Source organism: Netta rufina (genome assembly GCF_964035555.1).
Source record: "Netta rufina genome assembly, chromosome: 1".
Lineage (NCBI taxonomy): Eukaryota > Metazoa > Chordata > Aves > Anseriformes > Anatidae > Netta > Netta rufina.
The window spans coordinates 96,053,040-96,063,849 of NC_140123.1; the positions used below are offsets into that span (position 1 = coordinate 96,053,040).

Consider the following 10,810-nt stretch of genomic DNA (forward strand, 5'->3'; position numbering starts at 1 on the left):
TCAGTGTCCCTGGTGACTCATGTGATTCTGAGCAAGGCTGAGATCTGCATCCCCATCCCACACCCAGCCGCTGAGGATGAGGACACTGGAAGTGTAAACAATTGTATGTGCTGTAAGGTCTTTAGGAGCAAGCACATACACATACGAAACGAGGTGAGAGCTTGGCACTCCTCTTTAATTGCTGCTTTACTGAAATTAATCCAAAACATCCAGACCTGCAAGCACTACAGTGACTGTGTCAGAGATGAGGTGAGGGACAGCTCTGTTCTCTCCCCAGCAGCACCGCTTTGGCTAGCTGTAGAACAGGGTTCGGATGTTGATTGTTGCCTTGAAAAGGTGAACCTCTGCTCCGCCAGCTTAACAGCTCTCTGCCTTCCTTCCCTGCGCTCCAGGTGCTTCCGACCTGACGGCATTCAGTGACCCCAGGGTGGGGATCGACCGCTCCTTCTCCGCGCTCCCTTCCATTTCCGACCCTCGGATGCACTACCCGGGAGCGTTCACCTACACGCCGACGCCCGTCAGTTCGGGGATAGGGATCGGTATGTCTGCCATGTCCACGGCCACGAGATACCACACCTATCTCCCGCCTCCGTACCCCGGCTCCTCTCAGGCCCAAGGCAGCCCGTTCCAGACCAGCTCGCCCTCGTACCACCTCTACTACGGAACCTCGGCCGGGTCCTATCAGTTCTCCATGATCTCGGGGGGAGACCGGTCCCCCCCGCGCATCCACCCTCCTTGCACCAATGCTTCCACGGGATCGACACTCCTCAACCCCAACCTTCCCAACCAAAGCGATGTGGTTGAGGCAGAAGGGAGCCACAGCAACTCCCCGACTAACATGGGCACCACGGCAAGGCTAGAGGAAGCGGTGTGGCGACCGTACTGAATGCATTTTCTGTAGTCACGGGGCCAGGACTGACGTGCTTTCGATTTACCGATGCCTGTAGGTATCCCATAAACACCTGTCTTGCTTGTGGGCCCTGCCATGTTCATACATCACTTCCAGAAGCAAACTCTCCAGAAGTCAGCGCTCCCAGGAGTGGTGGTGTGCGTTGGCCAGCCAGCTGTGGGGCTGGCGAAGCAGCGGCACGCCAACAAGGTACCCTCTCGGGGGGCTGAGCTTCTGGAAAGGAGGACGTGCAGGTTGGTGGCCTGTAGGTAGTGAGGGTGGGTAGGAAGATACCCAGTTTGTTTCCAGGCCTGTGGCTTCCAAACGTGCCCGGGCTTGAAGGTCTCCACAGCCCTAAAGAGTTTCAGTTCACTTCTATTTTTAAGACTTAAGACCTAAAAGAATCTTAGTGAGTTTACTGCATCTTACGGACATATTAACTATAAGGAAGTATAGGAAGATTCCCAGAGGGAAACTGTGAACGCTTCTGTTTTAGCAATGCTGTGAATGAGAGGTTTTATATGTTGGACTTCATCCTTTCTTTTTTTTTTTTTTTTTAACCATGTTGTATATTCCAAAGAATATGGAATTTTTTTATTGCTATTTTTTTGTTTTGTTTTGGGTTCTTTTGTTGGTTTTGTTTTATTTTTTTTTGGATGCAACTCATCCTGCTTTGCATCTAGTTTGTTTTATTTCTCTTGGCACCTTATAAATTGCAAAAAAAAAGATTTTACTTTTTTTTGTTGTTTTAATCATGCTTGCTTCTTTCTTGCTTTGTCAACTGAAAGAATCAGCCCTTTTTCAATAAGTTAATTTAACTTTTTTCTCTTGGACTTTTTTTTTTTTTAATACGACGGCTACAGCCTTGGGTCATTTTCAACTACTGTACTATTTGATGAGTTCATTGATATTTATGCTTGATATTTAGACTTTTCTTATTTGTTGATACTATTATTATTTAAATATGCCTATATAAAAAAAAAAAAATCAGCAATTGCCTTTTTTGGTAGCAGCCAAAGTCAAATTTATCACATTGAAAAAGGCTGGAATAACGATGGGTAAAGTGACCTCCTAATTATCTCAAAATATTGTTTACAATTCTCCCTTTCATTTTACTCAGCTAGCTGGGCTCTGAGCCTCAGAGATGTGTAGATGCCCTGTTCTCACTGAAATGACTGATGCACCAGAAGCCCCGAGAAGGCACTGTGCCTCCCCACCCAGTGGAGTCATCTCTCCCCACCCCTTCCTCATTTTTCCTTCATCACCAGTGGTGATGTTCAGGATCAGCAGTCAGGAGGTCCATATATCATAAGGCAGACTCTATATTCCCTAATTAAATACATCCTCATACGTAGTCTTTCAATTCAAAAGGCAACACACAGTTAGCATGGCAAGGGTGAAGTCCTGGCTCTGCTAGAATCAACATGAGGCTTGCTCCCAGATCAGTGGAGCCAAGATTTCTGTGCAGTACAAGAGCCGTGTTCCAGCCTACTGGAAAATAGATCAAGCTGTACATCGCAGAATAGCTCGGGCTGAACAGGGTTGTCAGGCTCATCTGGAAAGCAGGCCAGCAAAGAAGGGGCCTTAACGGTTCTTCCACCACCAAATTCTGGGGGAAGAGGAAGGAGATTTAAAACTGGTGCACAAACTAGTCTGTCCTGTAGCAAATCTGCAAGCCTTATTCTAACAGCATGTTAATACAGAGTCGTCATCGTTGCCCATCGTTACAGCACAAACATATCAGATGTCACTGTAAAGTTTATGGCACTATTTTATTTGAGGGTTTGGTCTGAATGCAGTTGTTGTACTACTCATTAATTGCAAACTGCTGATGTTGACACGTGTGCGTTCCAAATGATCTGATTATTATTTAATGTACCTCTTAAACGAGTGAAACAATTGCAGGTCAACTCAGAGAGTATTTGAAAGCAGGACTTCAGATCAGTGTTTGATGTTTAAAAAAAAAAAAAATTAAAAGGATTCAAATTAAAAAGATCCTTGGCTGCAGGCAGCAAAACAGCTGGACTTATTTAAAACCATTTGTTTTTCAAGTTTTCTTTTTTTTTATATATGATTTTGCTTCTTTGTTTAAGACAGATGCAGTAGCACTTTGGTACTGAACAGTTACAAATTGAAGAATTTACATTGTCAATAAGGTCATTTTTGTGCAGAAAATAGGGAGTGTTTCAAGAGATCTCAGCAAAAGTTCAAAATGGTTCTGTTAAAATACATACATGGCCCTGTGCTTTTAATTTTGCATAATATTATTTATCATTTTCTAGAGTTTGCTCTGAACAAAAAAGGCAGACAACATCCAAAAAAAACGATATCAGAACAGTTAAAAATGCATTTTGGCAGTATGGAGACCTTGCTGAATATGGAAATAGAGAGACCCTACCTGTTGTGACATTTTACATAGTTAGAACCTCACCTCTTCAGTAGCCTAAAAAAAAGTCCTTCGTCACTAAACAGTAGCTCTGTTGCAGAATCCATCTTACACGTTCTCTGTCGCTGTGCAATTAAAACCATCGCTGACCACAGCTTTCACATCGGCCTCATGACCAGAGCACCCAAGTGTGTAGTGCTGTGAGTGGGAACCCAAAAGTGAGGGCGAGGAGCCACAGGGGAGCTGGATGCCTCGGCTCGCAGGGCACAGCTGCGGGTGGCCAGGTGTCTTCAGCCTGGAGGCAGGAGTGAGGTTGCTGTGGTCAGTGCGCTCCCAGGCTGGTCTCTCACCACAGCCACGACTGCTCTCTGCTAAAGCCCTTTGCCCATTTTAGCCCCTAGTGTTGTGCTGCCCACTTCTGAAACCAAAGCATCAGGGATCCAGAAGGATGTGGCATCTCTCAGCCTGGAGATCAGGTCTAATACATAATGTTTCAGGTGGCTATGCATCTGCTGTCTTCATGCTTGCCTCGAAGCCAAACTTTAATTTTACACTCCCTGGTGTGAACAGTATGAGAAAGTGCAGAGTTGGCCACAACACTTACCCTGTGTCTTTGCTGAAATGTAACCAAAACCTGGGATTTCCCAGCCCTCACTTGTGATAATTGCCAGCAGCTAAACTCCCGAGTCTAACCTCTCTGTGCATGTCAAACACGAAACAAAGCAGTGCCCTCTTTACAGAGGAAAACCTAAGTTTATTATCCCTTTTAATTAGCCTGTTTAATCACCGTGGGCTACAGTGTGTTCACACAAGTGCTTATGAGACACCACAGTTTACTCAAATCTCTATTTTTCTAGCCATCCCCTGTCCCACTGAGGACAGCAAAGATCTCTGAGGCTATAAAAATTCTCTTGTGTCATTCCTCTCATACCTTAACAGCACTTAGCAGGCAGAAAGAAGACAGTCAGGTGAAACACTTCTGCCATTCACGTCTCCAAATTATAATGTATGAGTATATATTTTTATATATATAATATATATATATTTATATAGTTTTATCATCCCGGTTGCTGAGTGGAATCCAAAAAGCACTGCTGTGCTTCCCTTTGCAAGTCACAGTCAGCAGAGTGCCTTAGGCTCCTTCCCCGGCCGACACGCAGCTACTGGCAGCTCGCGTGCTCCTCTCACGAGACACAGCCCGTTGTCCAGAGGCAGCCTTATCAAACAACTTCAAGGTCAATACAGGGCCCAGCTCTCAATTGTGCCCCTTACTTGGCTGGCAAACAGCCTTTCTGCTCACTTCCAGAGTTCCCGATACGCTTCCAGAGCAATGTCAAGGAGCTTTAGTGCAAAGGGGAGGCAGCCGCAAGGAGCATCGCCGCTGCTAAGGGTTTCGTTTGTAGAGTTACGCCAAATGAGCTTCTGGAAAGGAGAAAAACAGTTTCCTCCAAATGGCCCACAGTCTTTGAGTCTTTGTCAGAGTGTTCCGAGTTGCCTGCACTCTTGAAACATTCATTACTGCTTTCTGGATGACCTTTTCCATTTGGGTATTTGAAGATTCAGGATGAGTGGATCGTTTTCAATCTGAGCAAAACACTTTCTTGTTTTCCTGCATCACAACATTCTCGTATTTTATTTTTGTTAACCTCGCTTGGTCAGTACTGATCACTTGGCATTTTTCTCCTTGTCCTAAGAGGGTTGCATCAACAGAGTTACTTGTATTTATGTATGTAAATAGATTTCTAAAGCTTCATAGCAAAATATTTAGTGCTTGTAATTACTCCGCGTTGTTTTTTTTTTTTTTTCATTTTTCTGTGTTTTTAATGAACTTACCTTTGTTTGCTTAAATACTGTAGTGAGACTTATTTCTTTCCAAATTAGTTATTTTTAGGCTTCAAGATTAACTACATTTTATTCACTTTTGTAAACAGTTATAGCATGGTCTCTATTCAACACTCTTCACTTTTTTGTGGTAGGGGAGAAACGAATGTGCAAAAATCTGTGGGTTATTTGTGGTATTCTGGGTATGACAATTACACCTTTCTTTCAAACAAAAACTAAACTTTCAGTCTGAGGTGGCAGTATGGCAAGTCTGAGGGGAGGACACAGTGGGAGATGCACTCCTATCAGAATGGCAACAAAGTGCATCCGTTCAGCATTTACTGGATCTGTTTACAAACCAGATGCCGCAGCATACTGGAACAGTCACATTTTCCCTTGACACTTTCATGCTGAACATTTCCAGAAGGGGAAACTACCAGGTCCTGGAAGTTTGCTTTTCTGTTTTTGATTGCAGGGGATTTTTCTTTGGGGGGGCGGGAGGGAGGCTGCTGTTTTTTTGGAACCAGATAGGAAAAGAGAATAGAGAAGACTTTTCCCCCACTACAGGAAGTCTCTAGATACCACGTCAGAGTAGACTCTTGCTGTACATAAGGGATGGCTGTGTCCAGCGCCACGGGAAAACTCATTACAACTAGCACGCAGAGCAGCTGGACTGCTGCGTTAGTTCTAATGAAGACTTTCTTTCTTTCTTTGTACCACAGTTTCCTCTGTAAATTCAATATCATAATTAGTGTGAATGACAAATAAAATGTTTGACAAGTATGCACATTGGCTTGCTGCGTTCTTTCATCAGGGAGAAAACTGTCAGAGAGAGAGCAGCCATCAGAAAAAGGACATTGACAGTGTAGCATTCACAACATCAAAAACACATTTCCATATATTTTTTTTCCAATTAATTTATTTCTTTTTTAACATTACGTTTTTAACGTTAAATGACATTTTTTTCTGCGGTGGGGTGGCCTGGCCTGCTATCCAATAGGATCATCAAAACAGGACTGAAATAAGACTTTGCATGTACAGAAGTCTGATAATTGAATTATCTTGATCAAATTTGAATAATCTAAGATTTTCTATAGCTTTTACTCTTCTCCCTTAATCTTTTGCTTCTTGGGTTGGATCCTTCTTGATATTGATGAGTTGAACCTTACTTGAGGAGCACCAAAAGACTTAGTTTGAGGTCACGCTACTTATGCTGCTTATAAGATACGCTGGTGTTTGTTTGTTTTGTCTTGAAATAAATAATGGAACAGTAGTGTTACATTAGTATGTAGTGAAACATTAATATGGGGGAATCGAGCTTTCAAAATGAGAAGAAAAAAAAACCAGAGTCAATATTGAAAGCTCAATCTGAAAGCCTCTGTATATGTACATACAGATATATATATAAAATCTTCTAATATTAGCCTGACAGAATATACTGCATTATATAAAGAAGCTTTCAGCAGTATCCTGCTATACAATAATGTACACATACAAGGATTAACTTTCATCTACTGCTCTCAGTGAAAAACAAGCTACAAAGCAAACTACTGCAGCTATAATTTTTCTGACAACTCGTCAGGTAGCATTCCATCTCTCAAATGATAACTCATATTATCTTTTTAAAATTAGGATCAAGAGACTAAGAGAGAACAGCTCCTGAATTCCAGGTACTTAACTTTCTAACCTCTTCCTAACCTATTCAGGTTGGGCTCACGCATACCTCTGACAGGGTTACTGCTCGGTGTGACCACATGACATTTTATTTCTGGCACAATCCCACGTTATCCCAACAGCATTGCACTTACATTTTTTGCAAGGGTCTGCCACAAAGATTCTTCTCCTTGCCCTCTGAAACCCAAAAGCACTGTAGAGGTGGATGCGCAAGCAGGGCGCGTTCTAATTTTGTTCCTTTCTGGAACACAACAGGAAGAGAAGTTACAAATAGTGAGGGCAAAACAACAACCACCACCACCACATCACCACCCTGGGCAACTCAGCAGAAAGATTCACCCTTCTGCCCTCCAGGGAGCTGCCCTTTGGGCATCCTGGAGGCCAGGAGGCTGGGCCATGTCTTCTTCTGGCAGCTGGGAGAGGCCGGCTCAGCCCCACCTCTGGCTGCTGGAGGGGAGGAAGAGGGAAGGGCGGAAAGGTGAGGAAGACAAAGGCTGGAGGCTGCTGTTTGTGAGAGGAGGGGCTGGCGAGGGTGAAGCCACAAGGCTGTTGATGTGTTGTTACACCTTACACCCTGACTGACAGCTTCTGGTGGCCTTCAATTATAGAGGCCATTGTCACGGGTGCTCTCCCACACTGCTTTGTTTGACTTGTGCAATAAGGAAACATCCCTCCCTGTGGAGCTGGGCTCCAGAGCTGAAGCAGCTTATTAAATGCTATCAGCCTGTACGTCTCAACACAGCTGTCCTGGAAAGACAACACAGGTGTGTTACCTTTGGCTTACGTGGCTTTTTTTTTTTTTTTCCCCTCTTTTCAGTGGCTTGTCACACAAGACAACAGGCAGGGATTAGTGGCGCAGTGCGCTGTGCCCAGGAGTCACAGCCCTTTTTCGGAGCAGGCACAGAAACGCCGGGGCTCGGTGCGACGTGTGTGGTCACAGACCTGACAGTGAACTCCTCGTTAGCTGCTCCCAGACAGGCCTTGTTCACAGCATCCAGGGCTTACGAGCCTATCACCACTGCCACTGCTACGGTACTGGAAGACCTTGCGATGACACTGTGGTTTCCAGACATGACTAAAGCATGACTCAGTCCAGCGCTGTGAAAGGGCCAAAAATATAATTTAGCCGTGGCCCCGTATCTTTTTACAACACTGGGCTTTTTACAGGTCTGTCAGACGCTTCGGGAGCATGTCTCAAGTGTTACTTTAGGCGCCCCCCTCTCCCTGCAAGACAGCACCTTTATCACTGTTTGGCTCTGCTGACAGTAGCTTTGCCTCCGGGATGCCCTGTGGAGCAGAAGTCCTACCGAGGTGTGCAGCATCTCGGGGAAGGAATGTCTGAACTGCAGCTCATCACAGCTCTCGCCTGCTGGGGGAGGGAGGCACAGCCTAGATAAAAGCGTGTTTAACCCCGAGGAGAAGGAAAATAAAAGCTCGGAACCTGCAGGTCTTCAGTGGAATGTCTAGCTACTGAATTAGGAAGCTTGTTTTCTGGTTTTAAGTTACAGGGACACCTAGAAGTCTCCCAGACTGGATTAGTCAGCACGAGTCACTGTCTGGGAATTGTTTGGGTTTGCGAGAGGAGGATAAAACAATTTAGAAAGAAAATCTAATACACAGATTTAAAACATAGCCTGCTTTCAGAGCAGGGAGGGGGTCAGGGCTGATTTGTAGGCTTTGTAAAACGCTGGTTCCCAAGGCTAGGAACGCGGTCAGACGATAGAGCCCTGCTCCCCGCTGATGCCGAATTGCTTCCTGTAGCATGTAAGAAGTGCCTCTGGCTGTTTTACTTTCAAATGCCCCAAATGCAGGAACACACGCAGCTTCTCCGTGGAAGCTCAGAGGGCAGCCTCGCTGCTACCTCTGCTGCTGCACTTGCTGCGTCCTGCGAGCTGCACTCGGGGCAACCCCCACTTCAGTCCCTAAGGAGCTCTCTGAGGGCTGGGTGTGCTTCGTGTGGCCCCCAGCTTTATGCCCGCTGGCTGCATAGTCCCACCGCCCCTCTTTTCTCAAACCAGACCCCCTCGGGGTCAAGACCTCCCAGTTTAAAACAGCTCCGGCCCCTATCTGCAGGGACACCGCAGGTACAAGGTGAAACCCACGCCACAGAGCACAGCCCTGGTATTTCAGTGTCTCCTAACACCAACAGCTGCCCAGCCTTTTTATTCAGCCTTCTTTGAAGGATCCCAGTGGTTCAACAGCACTGTGTTATTGCATCAGATGTGCCTTGCATCCACACAGACATGGAAGTCCTTCAAAATCGGCTGAAACTCAGATAATTTCCACTGGCGTAGTAAAATCCCTGTGTACAGACCCTGTAGCAAGCTTCACTCTTCTCCTAAAACTTTATGATAAAGAGTTGATCTGAATCAAGGTGATATGGATCATTTTACACGGAGAATCTTTCCCGCTTCACTTTATCCATGTAAAACGGTAGCTAAATTTGCAGGGGGGGGGGGGGGATAAAGGCATTATTATTAAGCCACTGTCATTCCCCCTTTCTTTTTCCCTCCTGCTCCCTCCTCTCACACATGCATCTCTGGTATCTCTCCAGCCTCCTGCAGAACCTCAGTGATGTCAGTCCACACTGGTGGGATGTGTGAGCACAGCCAGCCAAATGCCAGCACGGCCATCCCATGGGCACCGTGGTTTGGGGGCTGGATGGGAGGAGGAGTTCTGTTTTGGAACAGGAAGCCACACTTCCCAAAATTTCTGCACACAGCAAAAATCTGTCCGTGTGGTCCTGAAATGACATTCAGTTGCATCCTTTTGAAAATGCTGAAACCAAAATGTTCCTGGTTGCCAAAGGCTGGAGCCTGCCAGCTTAGCTGGGAATCCTGGGCCTCCTGGGCTCCTTGCTCTGTGGGAAGCAGGCAGCGCTGCTGGTGATACGGTCGGGGTGAGTCAGCAAGTTGCAGCAGTTTATCAGAAATATTGCCATTCGGCTCCAGGTATGAGTGGCCAAAAGCAAGCTCATCCTACGCAGGCGTTTTGGCTGTTGTTCACTGCTGCTGGGACTGTGCCTGTCACCTGGATGACCTTGCAGACCTGAGTCCAAAGGTGTTAAAGAGGAAGGTGTTTCACCTTGTAGTTCTCCCTTTGCAAATGGGGTCTCTTTGAAGTCAGAAGGACTGTTTCGTAATGACCTGTAGACTTCCTAACATGCTTGGGTTTTTAAACATCTCACCTACTGGAAAATATTTGTGTCCCTTCTCATTGTCCTGTAGTGAGCTTGACATTTTCTGCTTTCTGAAGTCTTACATGCACATTATTTCTTTCTAACACATCAAACTTTTGGGGTCACGCTTCTGTTAGTCCTCTCGAGGGTGAAGTTAATAAATGAGGAGTGAATCCTGCAAAGCAGGGGTGCATTTTACCAATAAACAGAACACAGGAGACTTTAAAGGCTGGCAGACCATCCTGTTTCAGTGACTGGCCTACAGCTGAACTCACTATAGGCAACATTTGGCTTCAGCTGCAGTCTCCAGAACATACACCTGCCCGTGTTCTTCCTCACCCTTAAAGAGGTGGCTTCTTCTCATTTGTGTTTGCTCGCACTGCTTCCTCAAATAAGGCTAAGTCAGTCCGTAGCTGGGAACCAGAGAGGTCAGAAAATGGGGAGGGAACAAAAAGGAAGAAAAATTATGAAAATCACGAAGCACGATTTGAAAGATAAAACTACAGGTATGTAGCCAATTTACAAGGCATGTTTGTTTTCCATATATGCCTCAAGCAATGGTCTTTGGGGTAATCTTTGTTGCGATGTCTCCACTGCTGCCTGTCTCACATGAGATGACTACTCTATGACTCCTCAGTGCCTGTTTACTAGATTTTAAAGTCTTAAAGATGCATCGTTCATCCAGGCCTTGCCATAGCACATGTGCAGTTATGTGACACAGTCAAGAAGTTTCCAGGTTTGCATTCAGCCAGTGTGGCTGCATTAAGACAAAGGTGTCAGTCATTGTTGAGGTCCCCTCCTTGGGGGTGGTGAATTTTGCTGCTCTTCAAGGCTTTTGATACAACAGCGTACTGAGACAGGA

The 10,810-nt window shown here is 45.5% G+C and overlaps 1 protein-coding gene across 4 annotated transcripts in view; it reads left to right on the forward strand.

Moving 5' to 3' along the window:
- The window catches only part of RUNX1 (RUNX family transcription factor 1), a 158,099-nt gene extending 152,530 nt beyond the window's left edge, over positions 1-5,569 (forward strand). For all 4 annotated transcript variants that reach the window (XM_084306456.1, XM_084306455.1, XM_084306458.1 and 1 more), the window contains one exon: positions 393-5,569. In XM_084306456.1, the coding sequence (XP_084162582.1) occupies positions 393-886 (494 nt within the window). In that variant the 3' untranslated portion in view covers positions 887-5,569. The remainder of the gene's footprint in view (positions 1-392) is intronic.
- Positions 5,570-10,810: the final 5,241 nt, after the last annotated feature.